This window comes from Homalodisca vitripennis, chromosome 1 (genome assembly GCF_021130785.1).
Source record: "Homalodisca vitripennis isolate AUS2020 chromosome 1, UT_GWSS_2.1, whole genome shotgun sequence".
NCBI lineage: Eukaryota > Metazoa > Arthropoda > Insecta > Hemiptera > Cicadellidae > Homalodisca > Homalodisca vitripennis.
The window spans coordinates 192,101,439-192,125,196 of NC_060207.1; the positions used below are offsets into that span (position 1 = coordinate 192,101,439).

Sequence of the window (23,758 nt, forward strand, 5' to 3'; positions counted from 1 at the left end):
ATTCTGGGCAATTTTTAATTCAACACTTTCCACAAAGCTCTTTGAATAACTCATTGCTTCATCTGAAAGTGTGTCAAAACTTTTGAAGAAAATTTTGCACACAATTACCCCATCCCCAAAACAGTATGTACTTCAACCTGAAAAACTATTTTAATTTGACATTGTTACCAATTTCTAGTGAGTAATGCAATCAGTAACATTTTCATCCAAACTGCTTGTTGAGGTTGACCTGCTCTAGATCATTTCTAAAGGACTCACAAACAATTTTTAAAAGGAAGAAACCACTCAAACTCCTTTGAAAGGCTCAAACACTCATTACAATACACTTTCTGCACCTTTGTACATGTTTCTGGTGCAGTATTACCCCATTTAAAACAAAACTTAATAGCTTCGCTATGTTCCATTTTCCAAATTCTGACACACATCAAGCAAACTAAGATAGGAATCATGGCAAAAATAGCGAAAGAGGATAAAATTTCAAGCTTCATTCAAGAAGGTTCCCTGAGAAATGGAATAGCTTGATAATAGTCTATTAGAAAAAGTCAGTTGTATGTTTGATTTTTTTATTGTTCAACTTGTCCAGTTGTCAATTTTAACTTGGTGGGTTCTTTACCATTGTTTTAATTGACAAGTTTTAAGTTTTGGGGGCGTGCTTAGTCTTACGTCTGTTTTTGTTTTTTTTTTTATACTTGAAGAGAATAGATTCAAATCTTCAAAACATAATGTGCTATTTATATAACATACAATGATGGCAAATATGCAAAATTCTGTTATCTTTCCAAATCAACCTTATTAATACATTTCTTAAAAAAAGGAAGACATTTTTGCTAAATCAGCCTGCACCAAATTGTCTGATAATGGCTGTTGCATTTCAATCCTCCCTTTAAACTCCACGCCCATCACTGTTCCCAGTTATATGTATATGAAAATTTGCTGATCTACCTCAACATCTGTTGCAATTAACAAATTTCATTATGTTACCATAGTTAAATATATATATGGACACAAACATCAAACAGAACATTTAATCAAACAGATAGCAGTGAACATAGCCACGTCATAGAGGGAACAGCTGGTCGTCAGCACCGATATGGCAACACCTCTTCAAATGTCATTGAACTATTTTGGTGCGAGCTGCTCTAATAAGAATGTTCTCATCCTTTTGTGATTAAACTGAAAAAATAACGATAAAATTAAATTAAAATATGATTTACTGTATACTTACAAGTATTTAGAGTAATGTAAGCCATCCTGGAGAGTTTAGGAATTTGAAGACAGCACTGGGTAATTGAACAAAAAATGGAAAAAAAATTTTGCAGGTCTCGAAATATAGTGTTACTGATTGTATTGCATCACTGAACAATGGAAAATGTCCAAAAACTCCTGTTTATATCATGTCTAGTACTATGAATGTCTGTAATTTCATTCCCCACAGTGGTTTTTTCTCCTTCATTAGCTTCTTATTTTTCTACTAATAATTAAAAGGTAAGGTAGATGAAATCAATAAAATTATCAAATATTTACACTTGTTTATTTAAGTTTAACATTTTCAGTAACATCAAAAGCCAGTAACTTTCTTGACGGCTTCTGCTTGTTCCAAAGGACCCATTTCTTGGAAAGAGTCAAACTCCATGGTGAAACTGGCAGTCCCAGAAGTGATTGTTCTCAGCGCTTTAGAGTATCCCAATAGCTCAGCCAGAGGAGTTCGAGCTTCCACCATCTGAAACAGTCAAGTTCATAAGAAGTGTGTAACTCTAGTCATGGAGAAGCTGGCAGTCTTCAAAATTATTGTTCTCAGTGCCTTAGAGTATCCCAGTAGCTCAGCCAGAGGAGTTCGAGCTTCCACCATCTGAAACAGTCAAGTTCATAAGAAGTGTGTAACTCTAGTCATGGAGAAGCTGGCAGTCTTCAAAATTATTGTTCTCAGTGCCTTAGAGTATCCCAGTAGCTCAGCCAGAGGAGTTCGAGCTTCCACCATCTGAAACAGTCAAGTTCATAAGAAGTGTGTAACTCTAGTCATGGAGAAGCTGGCAGTCTTCAAAATTATTGTTCTCAGTGCTTTAGAGTATCCCAATAGCTCAGCCAGAGGAGTTCCGAGCTTCCACCATCTGAAACAGTCAAGTTCATAAGAAGTGTGTAACTCTAATCATGGAGAAGCTGGCAGTCTTCAAAATTATTGCTCTCAGTGCCTTAGAGTATCCCAGTAGCTCGGCCAGAGGAGCTTGAGCTTCCACTATCTGAAACCGTAAGTTGAATAGAATTTTGCAACTATTGTCACTTTATATGAATATCATAATGTTCAGGAACCAGGTTGAGAACATAAAATGTTTGCAACGGTTCCATGAATCCAAAAACAATACTATGTTGAATAAACAAGGTTTATCTAATGACAGTTACATGCATATATAACCACAAAATAGAAAAATTTAATATACTGAATAATTTAGCAGGACAGATAATTTCTCAATGTGTTCTTCTTGAGTATTTTCTTCACTGCTTTCTTTTCTTTACACCAATAACAAGGTATGCAACTCCATGTAACAGGCTTCGCTGGGCACGCTTGCAAAATCTCAAATCTTTAGCTCCTTTCATTGATGAGATGTCATGTGGATAGATGGATAGACATACAGACAATCATACATATAAAAAATCCCCTTAGCAGATAAGAGAAATTGTGTCAGCCTCATCAGTGATAGGCTACAAAAACGCTCAGCCCAATTCCATGGTTAGATATGCATCACTTTAGGTCTAGTTTTTGTCTATGTAGAAATGAAGTTTCATGCAAAATAAAAAGTTTATAGATGAAAGCTTTATAGTGATATCTTAAAACAGGGTAAATTCACACTTTGTTCATTAAGTCAGCTATCACAGCAATGTTCAAATAATAAAAGTTTCGGTGAGCTGTGGAGGGTACTACAACGCAAGAGTGCACTTAAAACGAATTTTGCCACTTATAACATTGACTTTCCACTCTATTATTTTTCTCTTACTTCTATGAATAAAAATGACACATGTTGAAACTCCATGTGTTTGTAGAACTTTATTTATTCTGCTATTTTCTCATTGCCATCATGGTTACCCATAAGACTAATATAAAAATATTCGTTAACGCCCAGCAGCCAAATGCCATGGAGTGACATGCACCATCATTAAACTCAGTGGTTCTCATATTAAAATGGAGCTTCTTGCATATGTACAAGTCTATTGGTCAGTTCATTTTCGAGATATTGTGTGGACAGATGGACAGACAGAAATGGAATTTTTCCCGCCTCTTGAGTGATATGCTTCACTAAAACTCAGCCAACTACACTACTACTTTGTTTATTAATTGGTCATAGATATGTTTTATATCTAGCATTTCAGTTCATGTCAAATTGAAGGAGTATGTGAAAGCGTACCTTGCTGTTGCCTCGCACCCTGATATGTTGTATCTGTGTCCGACGCCTGGAAAGGTCAGCGAGGACTGTAGGAAGATATTCTTCACCTGAGACCACTTCCAAGGACATAACAGGTTCCATCAGTGCTGTGTTTGCTTCTACCAATATCTATTAACAAAAGCCATGGTCATTATCTTTTTTTAACTCTTTAGAAACTAACATCTGATTGATCGGACTTTCAAGGGTCAGGCTAAAACCGCCTACGTTCAATTGATCAGCTGTTTAGGAAAAAATTATTTTAAACTTTATTTACAAGCTTTTAAAGTTTGTTTTGACTGGTTTGGTTTTGTTTTGAAGTTAGCATCACTAATGACATTGATACAGCTGTTTCTCTTTAGTTATTTTACTCTTCTTTTAAAAACTTCATGTAACCACTTTACCACTTTGAAATATTTCCAATAGATATACATTTTTTACAGATTTCTGCTATGAAAAGATTATTTTATATAAATTTCTTTTTTCATGGTAATTCTGTGGTAAATATGTTATACAAAAAAGGCACTTTTAATTTACTTTAATCGATAACCAATCTAAAAAGATACAAAACAAAAAAATATAATTCAATTTACATAAAAACTATGGACAATACAGAGTGAAACGTGTTTTGTAGATTAACAATCTCCAACTTTCATTTTGCCATTCAAAGATCAGGAGAGGTCGGTAGACTTTTTTATCTCCAGTATGTAATTTAAACAATAAATTAATAACAAGCTGCAAAGTCAAATCGTAAATCAAGACCTTGATGATTTAACCTGATACATTTAATGATTTGACAAAGACCCCTCTTCAACCCCGGATCCTATACTTAACCTTAAAAGGATCTTTGCACCTCCCTTAATTATGTGAATCCCTCAAATTTGAGGCTTCCATAAGACTACTAGGTAAGTGGGTTCTTGTTCTGTCATTTCATTTGGACTCAAGAAATAAAACTAGGCACTTTTTCCTTCTACAAATAATAGAACAAGTGCAGTGATATGCGCTACTTTGATTCAACTGCTTTTCCGCAGACTTTTCATCACATACTAAACTGTATTCTGTGTATGGTAAGGGGAGAGTAAGTAAAAGGGGAAGACGACCTCTGCTTAATATATGAAATAATTGAAAGAACATACCTTTTTAATGCACTGAGCAACAGCAGAGGTTAAGATCGTGTCAGAAGTTCCTCTTCCTACTTCCAAGAAATGCAGCATCACTGTGACTCCAACCATCTAAGCAAATCATAAAAAATATGAATTCACAACATGATTTGAGAGTCAATAATAATTATTAAAATAATATAGTACAAACGTTATCCAGAACATAACTGCTGTTTACGCAGAGCACAAGGAAGTAGTGGGGATAACACTGCCATGTTGACATCCTGTGTGCTCAGTTGTTCAGTACGCTTCTAACTGTACAAGGCAGAGCACTATACATTCGTGTGTTGTCCAGCTATACATAACCTCAAAACATAAGTGCTGTAATAGAAATCTCACCTAGAATAACACTCGTCTTGTTAGAAGTTTTCTTTGGGTGAAAAATAACTCTAACAGCTGAGATTCATCATGAATTGTGTGCTATTTGTGTCCCAAACATTATGAATGAAGGTGTGGTCCGTCAAAGGGTACGATTTTATGAAATGGAAGAACAAGATTCTCAATGAAGAACGAAGCGACAGGTCTTTTCTGTCAGTGATGAGCTACTAAAAAAAAGTGAATGAAAAAGTTTGTGAAAACCATTGTTTGAAAATTTCAGAACATTTAAGTCTTTCACTTGAGATAGTGACAGAAAAACTAAGCTATCACAAGTCTTGTGGTTATTAGGTACAAACCTGCTTACCAACAAACACAAAACAGAAAGTATAGTATATTAATTAAATAAATAATATTATGTGGTGTAACAAGACAGTTGGTACCCTGTATGTCAGTACAATAATTTAGTTTTATGTGGTTTCACGTGTGGCAATATGTTTTGCAAGTTGTATGACGTAGAGGGTGAGCTGATTCTAATAAATGGCTCTGGTTGGTCGGCTGGCATCATACCACCTCACCTGATGCTCGTGTCCAATCCCACGCCTCAGCCCCTGCTACCTTTGTATTGCTCAGTCCTCCCCAGACCATGAAAAGATGCGGTCGGTTCGGCCAGTGCGTTAACTTTCAAACATGTGTTTAATTTACCAGCCCGGTTACCTCTAGGCTATGATCCGACCACCACCGTAATGTCGAATCTCGACATTACAAACTGGCGACGAGGCAGTTTAAAGAAACGCGCAGCAAGAAGACATTGATCATTCGGGAGTGCAAAGATGTCGGTGTAGACAGGTGCACGGACGCTTCAGTGTAGTAAGGTACACAAGTGCGGTGTAGGAAGGTACACACAACAATTGATTCGCATCAATTTCAGTGCTAACATTAATGTCGGATTGTGTTAGTGAAATCGCGCCTCTTTTCATAGACAGTTTATTTAACGAAGATCCTGAGTTCAACATGGCGACCGGAATAATAGGCTCGTTGGGACCCTATGACAGTGCAGAGGAATCTTGGTCATCTTATGTCGAAAGGTTCGAACTTTTCATAGATTGCAATGACATTAAAGCTGAAAAGAAAGTGAGTACCTTGTTAAACAGTCATAGGTGTTAAAACGTATAATTTGTTAAAGGATTTGTGTACGCCGAACAAGCCTAGTTCTAAGACATTCAAGGACATTGTGCAAATTCTACAAGATCATGTCAGTCCTAAACCGTCGTTCATTGCGGAACGGTACAAATTTAGTTTACGCAACCAACATGAACATGAAACAGTTGGTGAATACGTTGTGCAACTAAAAAAACTATCAACATACTGTGAATTTCAAGACAAGTTGCCGGACTATTTGCGAGATCGCCTGGTAAGCGGTCTGCGGAGTGATACTATCAAGAAACGCCTGATTGGACCCCCCCCCCCCCCCACCCCCCCCCCCCCCCACCCCCCCCCCCCCCCACCCCCCCCCCCCCCCACCCCCCCCCCCCCCCACCCCCCCCCCCCCCCACCCAGTAAAATTCAGTCATTTAAATAATTTTTGTCTGTCTGTCCATACGATGTCTGAGAAACAAACTTACCTATACAGACTGCACAAAGCTTCATTTCTATAGTAGTAACATTAAAGGCTCGATGCACACTTGCGTATTTGCAAGTAGCGTGCACGCCGCGGGCAAGCTGCGTGCGCTTGGCTTGTTTTTTTTCCGTCAATATACACTACAGCGGTTTTTCGGCGTCTTCAGTCGCTTTGCACCTCCCAAGCAGCATGGATGGTCACAGACAACGTGTTACATTTGCGTTTGCTGTGTATGATTATTTATACAATTACAAAAAAGCGAAGTATGCGGGTGCTTAGTTAGTGCTCGTTTGTTAAAAGAGGCGTTTTGTTACGCTTTTCCAAGATCTTCGTCGAGATGCAGGCCCGGCGACAGGGGGGGGCAAGGGGGGCAAATGCATAGGGGCCCCGGGGGCCACAGGGGGGCCCGGGCCGACTAAAATATGTATTTTTATTTTTTTTTTATCATTGCCCATTACCATCGGCCCAGGGCCTGTGCGGTGAAAATATTCAGGAAATAACATGCAATGTTAATTTTAAACTACTTTCTTTGCTCCGATTTAAACCAATAAAATTGTAAACACTGAGGTGGCGCGAACCGTTGTGGTTGTGGCTGTCAGACGTCGGGCCCGGGGTCCGCATCGCCCAGACGCGAAGGCAGTGACTCTTCTCCACCCCCTCCCCTCCCGGGCCCCCTCCCTCCTTGCTCACTACAAGTTGCAACCTGAGCGTCGGATGACAGTGATAACCGACACGATAATAAACTAATGTTTCTTTCAATCTTGCATTTCTATGCTGGTTGCTGGTGGTAATGGTTTTATTAAGTTATCGTGATTGGTTGTTTTGTACACTTCTAGTTTTAGTTTGTTGTCGTGCTTAATTAGGTTTTGTTGTTGTTGTTGTTGTTTGTAAGGAGATTGAGATTGATTTAACCGTGAATTAAAGAAACATACAGGTGAGTTAGTAAAATATTTTTATCATTTAATTTTAGAAAATAAGTTCCAAATTTCCGAAAAAAATTAAAAAACTGAATAAATTTTACCATGGATCCCACATTTGATTGCGGGCCCTGTTACCAGGATCAGGCTCAGGGCCCGCTCCTTCTGTTCACTTGTCATGCTGTAGGGCATAATTAAAACATGAGATTTTTAATTTTAATGTAACGCAGATTTTTATTTTAACTGATGATTATAATATAAACATAATAAAATAAAAATTGTAAAATATATAAAATTAGGGACAGAGCCGGGCCCCCAGGGGCCCAGGCCTGGGACCAGGGGTCCACCAGCCCAACCCATGTGGAGCCATGATTTTTACCCCTCATTATAAATTTGAATTATACAGTAATCAGTTTCATAAAATAAATTAGGCTACAGTTAACTCCCGATTATCCAAGGGCTGGTTAACCTTTAAGACGATCAACAAGGTTCCATAACAGCAAAAAATACAAATAAACTTAATTATTACTGGGCTGCAAAATTTGAGACGTTGTAATCGTCTTATAAACGTACCTATGTAATAAGACGTGAAATTATAAATGTTACTGACGTTACTGTGTATCTAAATCTAAACTAAAACATATGAGGAGTAGGATGGTTAAAAATTAAAAAAACAACACATAAATTCGGTTTGCTACTGCTACTGAACGTCGTTTTAAGTTTCAATTAATCAAGTTTATCCTATTAAATCAGAGAGAACGACGGCTCATCGCTCACTCTTTTGTGGTTGTTCACATGCTTGTATGCAGTATGCACGTTAGCACGTAGAAAATATTATTCAATGACGACATAGTTTGGTATTGTTTCGTGGTTGGCTCGTTGGCTGATATATTGGTTGTTATGACAACCAACTTGAGGCGACGCATCGCATCACTAGTTGCGCAGTTTACGAGAGGGAATGGGGAGTGAGGACAGGATAAACAGAGAGAGAAACAGGAAGTAAAAACCCCCAATATGTTGGCAAGACAGGTAAACAATAGAGATCGCTGGTGTGAACGTCTTAAAAAACTTGACCTTGGAAATCTGAGTGAGAGCGCAGCAAGCGATACAGTATCCGAAAATAGCTCAATGACTCATCACATCCCCTCACGTGTCCTGTGATTGCACCTGTCGGTTTTTGATTAGTTTAGCCCAGTTTGAGATACATTACTACTTTAAACGCAGCGTTTGATAATTTACATTCCGTATTTATTTTAGCAACTGCTCGGTTTAGGCCTAGTAATCAATACTAATTTTTAATTGTCTAATAGTGTTTATGATCAATTTGATACATTTTTAAATTTGTATTTTGATATTTAGGTTCTAAAATTCTATTTCAAATATTATTTTATGATCTGCCCACATCAATTTATTATTCTTGACTAATCCAAGATATTTATTTTTAGGTCCATTCACAGTATTTTATCATCATTTCGCATAAAAAACACCGTTATATCTCAAAATGGACACTTACAAACATAAATCTGGTGCTCAAAAACGTAAAGAAAGGCAAAAGAAAATTGAAAGTTCAAATAAAGGATCCAGGACATTATTTGACGTTGGAATCAAAGTAGACGTAGCTACAACTAGTTCTAACAGCGGCCCTAACGACCCTGGCGCCGCCAGGGAGAAACTTTGCGAAGTTTCTCACAGTTTTCATGAACACCCTAATACTGAAGACAGCGAAGATCTTGAAAGCTGTAGGCCTAATGCTGATGAAGGAGAAACAATGGTAGATAGCTTTACCTCAGAACCTGATCCTAAAGATGATATTGTTTTGGAAGATCACAATCGTGACATTCTAAATGCTAATGTAGATTCGGGGTTAGGAACTATAATTACCAGTTCAGATTTGGGACTTCTGAAAAACAAGGTGGTGACTGACAGTGTGATTGAGACTTTAGTGAAAATGGGTCCATCTTTGATGCCGTCAGATCTGCCAAGTGATGGAAAAAGAGCGTTTCCAAAAACGGTTCTTTTTTCAAAAAGGCCGAACGGAGAGAGCGTCAGAAGAGATTGGCTTGTATGGAGTGAGACTGCTGAGTCCTTATTTTGTTTTCCATGTAGACTTTTCAATAATAATAGTGGGGGTGAAAAACACGATTCAAATAAGTCAGTTTTGTTAAGTAACGATGGATGGAAAAAGGAATATGGATGGCGGAAGCTTTACAACAAGCTACCTTTGCATGAAACCAGCGCTTCCCACAAAAATTGCTACATCCAATGGAGAGAGTTAGAAAGGAGGCTAAGTGATGGATCAGACATACATTCTCAACTCGACTCAGAACTGGCTTCAAGAACCAAATATTGGAGGGATATATTTCAAAGATTGCTCTCCGTGGTCATGTTCCTTGGAGAGCGAGGATTAGCTCTCAGAGGGACCTCTGAAAAAATTGGGGATCCCAACAATGGAAACTTTCTGGGTCTGATAGAGCTGTTAGCGGAAATATGACCCTTTACTAAGAGAACATATTGCAAAAGTAAAAAAGGCCCAAGAAGAGGGAAAAAACGTGTTCAAGCTCATTATCTGTCTAAAGACTCTCAAAATGAATTCATTCAAGTTTGTGGGGAAAGAGTTCGACAGAAGGTATTGGAAGAAAGGAAGAAATCAAAATATTATGCTATTATTGCTGACTCTACCCCCGATGCCTCACATACTGAGCAAACAACGTTGATCTTGAGATATCTCTTAGATTGTGAATCAGAATTTAAAATTTGCGAACGATTTTTAAATTTTGTTGACTGTAACAAAAAACTGGAATGGATGTGGCTAAGTTGATTATTAGCGAGCTCAACAAACACTCAATTCCGTTGAAGGAATGCAGAGGCCAGGGGTACGACAATGGATCCAATATGGCTGGAATATACAAAGGTGCCCAAGCCATCATAATGGAGACCAACAATTTGGCTTTTTATAATAACTGTGCCGCACATAGCCTCAACCTGTGTGGGGTTAATGCTGCTGAATGCTGCGAGGAAGCTACAACATTTTTTGGCATGCTGCAAAAGACGTATAACTTCTTTTCTAGAAGCCCTCAAAGATGGGAGTACTTAGAAAACAGAATAGGCTCTTCTCTGCACAGTATTTCTCAAACGAGATGGTCAGCCCGAGTAGATAGTGTGCGCCCTTTCGTAAAGCATTTGCCTCTCATCATCAATGCCCTCAATGATTGTAAAGAACTGAATCTATCTGCAGAATGCAAGACAGATCTGAAAGGGCTATTGAAATATCTACAATCGTTCGAATGTATCATGATGTCGACAATATGGCTAAAGGTGCTTGTTGCAATAGACAACAAAAATAAAGTATTACAAGCCCGATCAACAACTCTAGACGTTGAAACAAAAAATCTGAATGATTTAATAGAGGAACTAAAAGTACTGAGAGACAGATGGAGCAATCTCTACACTGAGGCCAAGCTAGTGGCAGGCAACATGGCTGAGAGTGTAGATTGCGAAAACTGATTTTAAGGAAAAAAGATTAAAGAAAAGAAAGATTTTTCATGACGAAACAAGGGACGGCACGGAACATCAATTAAAAAAACGAAGAGGAACGTTTTAGGATTGATGTCTTCTTCAAGATCTTAGACTCAGTCTTAGGGGGACTGTCTCAGAGATTCGAGTTTGCTGGAAAAATCAGCAACCTTTTCCAATGTCTTTGGAAATATATTGAGGAAGACGACAGTTTTATTGAGCAGCAATGTTTGAGTCTGTGTCAAACATACAAAGAGGATATTGAGATGGAAATTTTAAATGAATTTAAACATTTGAAATCGATTCATCGCACTAACTTGGGGGAACAAACTCTTCAACCATTAAGTCTAATAAACGCTCTAAGGAAGAACAAACTAGATAGTTTATTTCCAAATATCACTACAGCGATCCGGTTGTTCTGTTGCATACCTGTATCTGTCAGCCAAGGGGGAGAGAGGAGCTTCAGTTTGATGAAAAGAATTAAAAGTGCAAATCGTTTCTACGATGACGCAAGACCGCATGAATGACCTGAGTATTCTAGCCATGGAGTCAGATTTGGCACGTAGTTTGAAATATGACGACATTATAGAAGACTTTGCTGGGAAGAAGGCCCGACGAGTTGTGTTTTTAGTCATGTTTAATGTTAGTGAGTAACATAGCCCAATGTTTCTTTATTAATTTTCAATTTATGTTTTGTACAATGTTCATTAGGTTTTGTTCATTTAATTTTTTTTAGTTTTGTTCGTTAAGTGATTGTTCAATGATATTTAGTTTTTGTTTCATTAGGTTTTCCAGGAACCTATCATTAAGTTTTGTTTTCTACTAAAAAGGAGAGCGACACGAGTTGAACTTTAATTTTAATGATTTTATTCTTTGTTAATTATGTTTTGTCCATTTAGTTCATTAAGTGTATATTTTTTAAGGATGGTGTTTTTGATTTTAATTAAGTTCAGTGAGTTTTGTTTTGTATTGATTTAATAGTAAAAAAATAATCACTACATAATTATAAACCTCAATTCTTTCCATTTGTTTTAGCAACATTTATTTATATAACTTAAATTGAAGTAAATACAGGAAAAATCACGGATTTGGCATAATTTTGAAGAAGTGAATCATTTAACAAATAAGTAAATCAAGTAATGGAGTAGTAAGTTTTGGAATAAAATAATGCTTGCTATGTTAATATAACCAATATGGGAATTTTGTTCTAACGTTGGGGGGGGGGGTGAATTTTAATGTAATTAGGTTGGTTGCCTGTTGAATCTTTGGGGGGGGGGCCCCCGGTCTTCATGATTGCATAGGGGCCCGAGAATCCTGTCGCCGGGCCTGTCGAGATGAGAAGACATTTTTCAATTATTTTAGGATGAGTGTAGTATCATTTGATGAACTTGAAGCAAAAGTAAAGATACTAGATGCAGACTATCATTAAATCACTTCTCATTAAATCCCTCGAAGAACTCCTCACAAACGATGAACCAGGCTCCTCTCTTTTTAATCCTGTCATGGTAATGTTCTGATGTCGTATCCCATATGACAGGCTGGTTTTTGACAGCAGCAATAAACAGTTCAGTATCGACGTTGATATCCATCGCGCGGTCAATGTGTACTCGCTGATTGCCTAGCAAAGACTGCCAAGCCGCCAGACTTGTGCAAGCCGCGGCGTAGCAGTAGTGGCGTCCTTCCGAGCTCACGCTGCTTGCAAGTCGCTTGCACACTGCGGCTCCGCTCGAGTGTGCACTACCTAACTAACAACTCACTACTGCTAAACCGCCGGCGGTCATACGCAGCTTGCCCGCGGCGTGCACGCTACTTGCAAATACGCAAGTGTGCATCGAGCCTAAGTTATGTTGCAATTCATGAGATTTAAATGAGCATTAGTGGTTACAATGGTCTGGTCAGTAACCATGATGGCATTGAGAATAATACTTAAAAAATAAATTAGAAATCAACTGAGTATAATCATATAGAATTCTAATATGACTGTGACATGTACTGTAGTTGTAAACTTGATATCTTGCATACAAACTTAGTGAAGCCTGTTACATGACACTTGGTGTAACATACCCCTACATTGTATAATATTAAAAATCAGTGGAAAATGAGTACATGATAATTTAATAAAGGACGACGGCAATTAGAAAAACATTAAATGAAAATGTTTGTCGGAAGCTTCCCAATTATAAAATTGGTCATTCTTGAACAATTGATTTAATTGTTATACTTGTGAACTGACTGAAAATACATGTTTTTATAGTTAACAAACATATCATGCTAGGAATACGAGGATAGAAAATACTGACCTCAATGAAAAAACTAAAATTAATTGAGAGACAATATTTACATAGCCAGATGTTCTCAAGTAATAACTCCTAATTATCCCAGAGTATAATCATTCTAGGGAACTGATAATTTATCAACTAAATGCAATAGTGACATAATAAATTTCAATTTATTATACTTTAAATATAGCGACATTTTTATACAGGTACATAGGTAGTAAAATATGAATCGCTAAACACATATGGTCAAAATGTTTCCAGATATATTTCATTGAATACTTGGAATATGTATTTTAATGTAATAAATAAAGTAACAACTAGAGAAGTCTGCAGTAAATGTAATAGAGTGAGTAAGAAAGCCAAGATTTATACTCTGGGGATTACCGGCCAGCAATAGACAGAGATGGTGGGAGATGATTTAAGCTGCTGTATGAGTGCAAAAGCTACAGTACTGAGAAATGTGGTTTATGTGCACTGAGGCAACTTAACATCCATGTAGTAGTTGATCAGAACTGGCAGAAAATATATGTCTTCCTGTAAAAGATGTGTGGTTTATGTGATATACTATCGCAATCGGTGTACCATTTCTTACACAGTCACAAAATATTCTTTTACTATTTTGGCTTCTTTTTACAGCATACCAAATTCAGAGTGTCAACCAATCTGAATAACCTGTAATAGTAGAAGAATTTTGTAAAAACACCAATGAAAATAATTGAAATTTTCTCTGATCGACACAAACAAACATTTATTTCTATGAGTTTTTAATGTTTTTAAATGCAGTATGTATTAAGTATACAATTTGTCCTAAAAGTGCTAAACAGGTGTATTCATGATCAATTTTATGTGTAATCCTGTGGTGGAATAGAGATTACACAGGTACATTCTTTTAAATTTATTTGATTTTTCAAGAAATATGGAGTTAGTAATTCTAGCTCTAAAGAAAAATATTTATTGTGTCATAAAAAACGATAAAATTTAAAATTTTTTCCTTTATCTTTAATAGTTGAATATAAAGAGTCTGCAGCTCTACTTATCTTTAAGTTGCGATCATTTTATGAAATATTTAGGTACAAGGACTATCATGCTAAATCATATTGACATGATTATGCATGTTGATCCGGTGATAATCAGAGCTGAATTTGAAGACTATCTTTCCCTTTAGAACCCTGCTTTTACCTCACTCGACTTCTATCCGGTGTCTAAGGATTTTCTGGTATGGGTAACCACTCCTGTTTCCTTCACAGTCCTTCCATTGTCAAAAATAAACTTTAAACAAAGAGTAACCACTCCTATCGAACTCCTATTGAACTTAAATGTTACAGGGGAGTGAAGAATGTGACATGGAAGAGTAACTACTTTACAGCAGTGTAACACCCAACTAGCCTCAACTTGTTGTGGATTCTCCTCTCCACCCTTCAGTTGAATGTTAAACTGCTGTAAAGTAGTTACTCTTCCACATCACATCTGTCACTTCCTCTAGTTGACTTTTACTTTTAATACTGTTTATTCTGTGTTTGCTCTAGCTAACGTACGTAGTAGTCCAACTGGAGGGTGGAGAGGAGAGCTTAAAACAAGTTAAGATCAGTTTAATGTTAAACAGTATTACAGCAAAAAATCAACTAGAGGGAGTGAGGGATGTGATGTGGAAGAGCAACTACTTTACAGCAGTTTAGCGATCAACTAGTCTCAACTTGTTGTGGAATCTCCACTCCACCCTCCAGCTGGACTACTCCCTGAGGTCAGATCAACAAACTACGGCTCAACTTTGCACTTTCCTGAATTAGAATTTATAGCAGTGACCGACTAACTTCAACCATTTCCATTTGCAGGTCCACTTCTGTCATGTTTCTAAGGATTTATCTGTTTTCAGCTTTGCACATATTCCTAAGTGAAACTACATACTCAGACCCGCTTTCGTACATTCCATGTTATTGTGCTAACTTTGATTTTACAACGATATGTTTTGATAATATATGGAGTGTTATAGCATGTATGGAGGTAATTAAATTGAATCTAATTGGTTGATTGTTTTTAAAACGAATCTTTAGAAGTTTAATGAAATGAACTAAAGTTATATTAAAGTACACCGAAATTATTTTGAGAAGTATCGGGAACAAAGAATTTGAAATGTTTCAATTCCATCTGCAAATATACAGCACGCTTTAAAACATCTTAATGATCCTGAGTACATGTTCCATATGTCAAAATCACATAATGATCTAAGCAGTAGTTGCATATTTGTGTTTACTTTAAAATCACCGCTTTTAAACAGTAACTTATAAATTCCATTCTCATTTTCTGCACATATTTGTATTATTAGGGTCTTATCTTATTGGTAAACAAAAATAGCTGTAAAAATAAATTTGAAAATTTCAGTTATTACTACTAAATTTAGGAGAAGATAAGTGCAGATAAAGTTTTCTCAAACTATATAAATACAATGAAGTGCGAAGTCAGACATCAGAAGTTTTTATGATTTACCATGTAAGTTGAAATCCATGTGTAAGTTGGTATACCATGTGGTTTCAGTAAGATGAGATTGGATATGTAACAAATTTTGATCTAGAACGAGATTTGTAGAAACATCCATGAATGAAATCTTGGGCAAAGAGAGAGGGAGAGGAATTAAATTCCAAGCCCCCCTGAGTAATATGCTTTGCTACTAGCTAACAGTTAATGACTAAATAATATCTCTATAAAATCCTCAAGCTGTTCAAAAGTATTTTGTCATTGAACATTATGTTAATATTCCCACAGTCGTAGGGTTTTTGTAATGTCCACTACTAATATTGTTTTTTTATACAGTTCATCAATATAAAAACTAGTTACATGCCAGAGACACATAATTGACGTGTTGCCAGTCAGCCATTTTGAGTGATTACTAAATGAAATCTGATGTTTTAAGTGTTGTAATTATTAACTGTAATTATTTATTAGCTTAGAATTAGCAAAGCCTACTTACTACTCAATGGGGTGGAAAAAAATCAGCCATTTTTATAATTTTTGCCTGTTTGTTCATACAATGTCTCGAGAACAAACTGGCCTGTGCAGACTTTGCACAAAGCTTCATTTCTATAGTTAGCACTAAGTTATGTTGCAATTCATGAGATTTGAATGAGCATTAATGGTTACAATGGTCTGATCAGTAACCATGATGGCATTGAAAATATTACTTAAAAAATAAATTAGAAACCAACTGAGTATAATCATATAGAATTCTAATATGACTGTGACATGTAGTTGTAAACTTGATATCTTGCATACAAACTTAGTGAAGCCTGTTACATGACACTTGGTGTAACATACCCCTACATTGTATAATATTAACAACTAGTGTAGGATGAGTGTACGTGTTAAGTTAATAAATGACGACAGTAATTACAAAAATATTAAATGAAGATGTTTGTCAGAAGCTTCCCAATTATAAAATTGGCCATTCTTGAACAACTGATTTAATTGTTATATATGTGAACTGATTGAAAATACATGTTTTTCTTGTTAACAAACAAATCACGCCAGGTATATATGAATAGAAAATACTGTACTTAAACGAAAAAAAAACAATTTTGAGATAATATTTACATAGCTGGATGTTCTCAAGTGATAATTCCTTTTTGTCCCAGAGTATTATTAATCTAGGGAACTGATTATTATCAACTAAAGGCAACAGTGACATAATAATTTTCAATTTATAGTGCTTCAGAAATAACAACATTTTTATACAGTTTCACAGTAAAAAATGGATCACTTAACACACGTTGAAAATATTTTCTGATATATTTCACTGAATAATTAGGATATTATGTATTTTAATCTAATAAATAAAGTAACAACTAGAGAAGTTTGCAGTAAATGTAATAGAGTGAGTAAGAAAGCCAAGATTTATACTCTGGGGATTACCGGCCAGCAATAGACAGAGATGGTGGGAGATGATTTAAGCTGCATTGTGAGTGCTACAAAAGCTACAGTACTGAGAAATGTGGTTTATGTGCACTGAGGCAACTTAACATCCATGTAGTAGCTGATCGGAACTGGCAGACAGATGTGGCAGAATATATATGTCTTCCTGTAAAAGATGTGTCGTTTTGTGATACACTGTATCAGACGGGACGGGACTTGGGAATTAGAATCAGAAGAATAGTTGGCCGCAAAAATCTGATTTAATTTAATCTTTCACAATTTTTAAAATACTATTTAAATTCCCTAAACTGTAATTTTGTAATATATTAAACACTCGTCAGCGGAACGGTAGGTTAAAAATTTTAAAAAGAATTTAGAGAGAAGGGCAAACACGGAGCGACGCATTACGTTCGAGTACCTTTTCGCTACAAATTTTGTTAAAATGGCGGACGAGACTCCGTACGGTGCTGCTCCCAAACGATTTACTTAAGCGTAACAGAGTCTAGAAACGATACAGCTTGGCCAGACACAGGCTGGAGTCAGCAGAATCAGCAAATTCCTCAGCCAGCTGCAGCTAAAGCTGCCACGGGTATCGGGCTACTTCCGCTTAACAACTCAGTTGAGATCAACTAGAACATTCCGAACAACTATTACTTGGACTTATATCTTACTAAATAAATATATAATAATCACTGTTCCTTATTTCCTTTTAATAATTTAGATGACGGCAGATACATTTTACATTACATTTTACTGTTAGGAACAATGAAGAATCGTTGGTTGGTAATACTACAATATAAATACTGTAGCACTTCACTGGACAATAATAATATTGACCTCGCAGTGTCAATTGGTTAAGGGCTTTCCTAATGGGCCGTCACAACACTATCGCAATCGGTGTACCATTACACATTCACAAAATATTCTTTTACTGTTTTGGCTTCTTTTTACAGCATACCAAATTCAGAGGGTCAACCAATGTGAGTAACCAGGAATAGTTGAAAGATTTTGTGAAAACACCAATGAAAATAATTGAAATTTTCTCTTATTAACACAAACAAACATTTTTTTCTACGAGTTTTTAATGTTTTTAGACTGCAATACGTATGAAGTACGTAGTATACGTATACGTATTAAGTTTGTCCTAAAAGTGCTTAGCAGATGTGTTCATGATCAATTTTATGTGTAATCCTGTGGTGGAATATAGATTACACAGGTACATTCTTTTAAATTTATTTGATTTTTCAAGAAATGTGGAGTTAGTAATTCTAGCTCTAAAGAGAAATATTTATCGTTTCATAAAAAATGATTTCACAATTTTTCCTTTACGCTTTACCAGTTGAATATAAAAGCATAGTCTGCAGTTCTACTTTTCCTTAACTCTGTGCAGCACAGAATTTTTTTAAAGTTTTTTATAGTAATTAGGCTTATCTGAAAGGGTTAAAAGTGTTTTTAATTTTTTTATATGCTAAGTTTTACAAATATCTGGTGATGCATATTGTGCATCACTATGCAGACCGGATTCAATGGTGATGCAATATTTACATCACTGTGCACCTAGTATTTTTTTGTAAATGAAGGTGTGCAACTCATAAATTTAACCGATAAAAGACATTTGTGGTAAAATAAAAATGCAATTGTTAGTTAAATTAAAAGGAATGTATTTTTACACACGATAACACAAAAAAATCTGTACAAAATGTTTAGGACTTGTCTGAAATCACATAATTTCCATCTTTTTGGCTTACTTACTGCTGCCCATGATATTTCTGAAAACATCTTTATCTTTTCCAAGGCACAGGGGAACATTACAAACATTACACTTCTAGAAAGCCTGCATTGGTTTGCCTTCGTGCTGCAAAAGTTGCACCGTCTTCTGTGGATCTGGCTGGTTGATGCCTTGAAGACGAATGTCTTATCTCCAAGGGAACGTTAGACTTATTACGATTCAAAACTGTTCCTTCTCTTACTTTGGAAGAAATCTCAACTTTCCTCTTGCTTACTAGCCCATGGACAATTTTTCTTCTGAAGGTTTTCATGTCTAAGCGGGATACTGGGAGGCACTGGTGGAGGACATATGCATTTACAACAGCTGCATCAACAAAATAAAATAAAATTCTGTGCCACCATTTCTTGCTCTTCCGATCAATATCATAAACAGATTTCATCTGATCAAAACTGTCAATACAATTCATGTGTTTATTGTACTCATTGATAGCTACAGGGCAAGAAATGGTTATTCGCTCACCATTTTTTGTCTTCTTTGAATAGTCACTACTTCCCTGGGATTGTGGAAGTTAGAAAGAACGTGGACTGGCCTATTAATTGTCTATTCACTTTATGGCTGCAACACCAGTGGTGCTAGTAAACCATTGGTGTTCACCTCTTGACATTATTATCGCTTCTGAAACTTCAACAACTTCGCCAACTTCACATTCTTTCGACTCTACATTCAGTTATCAGAAACAAGTCACCTGTTTACCTGTCCGAAAATTTCAAATTTATTTCCGATATAAGTGAGCGACCTACGAGAAGGGGATCCACGTTACTTTCAATTCCTGTTCATCGATCGAACTTCTTCAGTAGGTCATTCACTGTTCAGGCATGTCGCCTCTGGAACTCTCTTCCTGATGATATCCGTATTATAGAAGGTCGAGCTCGTTTTGGGGCGGGGGTCAGGGGCTTGTTGCTGGGCGGTCTGTGGAGGTGGCGGGTGGCGGTGCTCGTGGTGTGCTTGTGGTCAGGCTGTGTGTTTGAGAGAATGAATGTAGCAATAACAAGAAAGTCTTTAAAAAGTAAATTGTTAATTTAAGCTTCAATTTATCTTTGTTTGAAATTTTTCTACATATTAAGCTGATAAATTTGATTTTTAATTGTTACATAGTAGTATATATTTAGGTTAAATTTAAATTTAAAATGGAATTTGTTATAATTTTAAGGTCATTAAATGTAAATATGTGTATATATACATATACATATATATCTGTATATTATGTGAGGTTGAGTGGTAGAGAGGGCTAAATAGCCCTAACTCCGCCTCTTGAATAAAGACATATTTCATTTCATTTCATTCATTCATTTCATTATGAAGGAAACAGGATTTTTCCGGACATTTGTCATCGTTCAGTGAAACAAGAAATCAGTAACACTACGTTTCGAGATCGGTAATCTGATCTCTTCTTCAGGCCGTAATAGGTTTCCAAGTCCTACTTATGTGTATATATTCTTCATCAGGACAAAATGGCAAACCCAACTATGTCCCTGGAAATATTTGAGACAGAAAGTATATTACAGAAGCCCGTAGTAGATGATTTTGACCAAAGCAGATTTCCGAGAACTGCATAAAAGAACTATATAGTATTTTGATCGAGGCAATACGGCGAACTAAATTGTGACATACGAGTCAGGGAATTTAAACGTAGGTACTTTTTAATCGAAGTAGGGTTCTTGGCCCTATACGTAAGTATACCTTTTTCTTCCACAGGACAAGGCAAACTCTAATATGGTACTGGAAATATCTTGGACCTGAAATATGTGATAAAGGGTAGAAATAGACGCTTTTTGACCGAAGTAAGTTTTTGAGACCTCTGTATTGTATTTTCTTACTTGGGGTAACAATGCAGGCTCAGCTGTAACGTTGGAAATATAATTAATTTGAACCCGAAATGCTCTTCCACTTGCAAAACATAATATATTAATCAAATTAAACTCTGATACTATTTACCATGAACTTAAATAATATCTACTAGATGTATGCCTTCTTACGTTTTAAAATTTTCATAGAACTCCATCATATTACATCGCGTAAGTGCTTTTACTAAGTGATATAAGGACTTCGGTTCTAAAGATTGCGTGCGAAGCCGCGGGTAACAGCTAGTAGAGAAATAAATCTTAGTAAGAAAGTAGTTAAAAGATTATCAGCACATCTGAAAGGCAAGCACCATTCAATCTACATTGATAACTTTTTTGGTAGGGTATTACCTAATGGAAGACCTGAAAAAGGATAGTATTAATGCTTGTGGCACTGTCAATGTAATTCGACAGTATCTTCCTGAGTTCAAGAGTACATCACTAATGTCAAGACTTTGTTTGAAGGTTATTTTTGACGACAGAAGGATTGTGAAGGAAACAGGATTTTCCAGACATTTGCCATCGTTCAGTGAAACAAGAAATCAGTAACACTACGTTTCGACATCTGCAATCTGATCTCTTCTTCAAGTAAAGAACTAACCTAATACATAATTACAAACTAGGTTAAAATAAAGAAATATTACCAAAGCGTTGCGGCACGCCTAAGTCAAGAATCACAACCACCACGTGTTGTTTGTCAACTTCATTAACTCTATAAACATGCACTTAATAAAAAAACTATTGTACACACCCTGTATTCATTAAAACTGAACTACGGAATACAGGTATACGTCTTCATAAGTGCATACTGAAGTTAGTGAAGTTGACAAACAACACGGTGGTTGCGATTCCTGACTTAGGCGTGCCACATACTCGTATACACATAAGTAGGACTGGGAAACCTATTACGGCCTAGGAAGAAGTCCTACCCATTTCCTATGTACTTTGGGTATAAGGGAGAATTTCTTATTAAGGTTACGCAACATTCCAAAATAAAAGTTTTTTGTTACGTTGAGGCATGTTAGTATTAATTTCTCTGTTTTCCCATAAGCCACTGTTAAAATGCCATCACAATGTCAAGGAAGCCCACCAGATTAAAGTAACGTGAGTGAAAACATTCATGACTTTTTTCTTTAAGGTTGGTATTATAACAGTGTTTAAATAATATATAAAATGCATTAGACGATTTAAATTCATCACTGGCGCGATTTGAGCAAGCTTTTGATATTAACTTTTTATTTAATATCTGCATTACACTACTGATCAAGCACTGTTTACTTAATATTTGATCAAATTTAAATGTAAACAGAAATTTCAGCCAATTTGTCAACATAAAACTGAAGGTGTTAACAGCTGTTCAGTGCCAGTATAATTTGGATTATGAAACGTAAAAATTACATTTTTTCTGAATTTCAAAATATTCCAGATAACTTTTCTTATATTTTGCTTCATAAAAACCTTCCTCGGATTTAAATGGACATTTTACACAAAGAATTTTAACCGAATTAACCTGAATGCGTACTCACGACGCATGTGTTAGATAAGGCAATGAAACTGCAGCCACATTTTAGTTATCTCTATAAACATAAGTTTGTTGTACTTCTTGATTACATATTATATCATATTTTTGCAGTTAAAAAACTGCATTTATAAATTACCAGCCCAATTCTTTTAGTATAGATTGCTTTTCTAATGAAGATCGGTTCTGTGTTTTAAATTTTATGCTCTCTCCACTTTAACCAATTATTATACAAGAAAATAATGACAATAAAAATATCTTATTCAGAAAAAATTGTAAGAGACATCTCTTGAGATACTTCGGAGTATATTCTTTTAAAATTCTAAATTAATGATATAGCAACGATATCAGATCAGTACCATAATTAGAAGTAAGAAAATCAATAATTACGTCATGTGACTACCGTAAGAATTTGCCATCATTCAGCACACAAAGCGTATATTGCGTAATTCGGCAGGCGTGTATGTCTATTTAGCGGCGAACAGTGTTTCCGGATTTTACTTAAAAATATACGATATATCAAGTACAATCATATGGCGGCTATGAATGTTGTGCCTGTGTCAGGCCTGTCCGGCATCTGTAGCTTCAAGATTCTACTCCAAAATATTATAAACTTTATTATTTATTCTCGTAGACAATTTATATAGCCTACTGCAATATGCTTCAGATATTCATTTCTTAATTTAAATATTATATTATAAGGTACGCGACACGTGGTTTGGTTTAAAATGAAAAGAGCAAGGAAGGAAACCTATTGAGAAATGTATGAAGACGTATTGTGACCTGTATTCCGTAGTTCAGTTTTAATGATTAGTGTTGTGTATAGTTTTTTATTAAGTGCATGTTTATAGAGTTAGTGAAGTTGACACACAACATGGTGGTTGTGACTCCTGACTTAGGCGTGCCACATATACACATAAGTAGGATACACTTAAACATTTGATAGTGCCGAAATGGTTTGAGACATAATAGCGTTACAATTTAGTATGAATGTTTATTCAATGCCTACTACTAGTATGGAAACTATCTCTGTGTTTGTATCGTCATGACGCAAAATACATTGCTTATTACCTCTTTCCAGTAGTCAACAGAACTGAAATGTTGCATGTAAATTCTAATCCTGTAATGTTTTTTAAAAATATATAACAATTACTTATTTAATTACAACAGCTGTATACCGTTATACATCAGTGTTTAGTAACTGAGTTATTTTTGTGTATAAGTGTAACTTACTTTACTATAACTATTTAACAAAGTAGGATATCGTTTAAAAAGAATTTGATGTGACTGAGGTGCAAAAGGCTTATTTTATTAAGTCCATTATAAATTGAAATATTACGCCTCAACTCTAATTGTATATTTTAGATGACGGATGTTTAAAGATTGTTTCTGTAAAAACAAAATTATTATCATAACGTAAATATTTAAAAACTACCGATGATATTTCAATTATAACTGGTTTTCTGTTGAAACAATTTGAGTACAAAA

General features: G+C 35.8%; 1 protein-coding gene across 3 annotated transcripts; it reads right to left on the minus strand.

The window, feature by feature from the left end:
* Nucleotides 1–1,514: 1,514 nt before the first annotated feature.
* On the minus strand, nucleotides 1,515–5,273 carry LOC124352956 (ribosome-releasing factor 2, mitochondrial-like). 3 transcript variants are annotated; one of them, XM_046802707.1, is made up of 3 exons: nucleotides 4,550–5,255; nucleotides 3,399–3,545; nucleotides 1,515–1,720 (listed from the first exon to the last, which is right to left on the minus strand). In XM_046802707.1, exons 1-3 carry the CDS (start codon nucleotides 4,643–4,645, stop codon nucleotides 1,559–1,561), a joined length of 405 nt encoding a protein of 134 aa, XP_046658663.1. In that variant the 5' UTR covers nucleotides 4,646–5,255; the 3' UTR covers nucleotides 1,515–1,558. The 3 variants fall into 3 exon arrangements, with proteins under 3 accessions (XP_046658663.1, XP_046658664.1, XP_046658665.1); XM_046802708.1 differs by lacking the exon at nucleotides 1,515–1,720 and adding an exon at nucleotides 1,744–1,978 and having other exon boundaries at nucleotides 4,550–5,273; XM_046802709.1 differs by lacking the exon at nucleotides 1,515–1,720 and adding an exon at nucleotides 2,027–2,108 and having other exon boundaries at nucleotides 4,550–5,266.
* Between the last annotated feature and the right edge of the window lie 18,485 nt (nucleotides 5,274–23,758).

Excerpts from the sequence above, each read along its gene's own strand:
- LOC124352956 (XM_046802707.1), bottom strand. The coding sequence starts at position 4,645 with ATGGTTGGAGTCACAGTGATGCTGCATTTCTTGGAAGTAGGAAGAGGA. Across the intron at positions 3,546-4,549 it reads TTGCTCAGTGCATTAAAAAG|ATATTGGTAGAAGCAAACAC; the intron begins GTATGTTCTTTC and ends TTTTGTTAATAG. Across the intron at positions 1,721-3,398 it reads GGGTGCGAGGCAACAGCAAG|ATGGTGGAAGCTCGAACTCC; the intron begins GTACGCTTTCAC and ends TGACTGTTTCAG.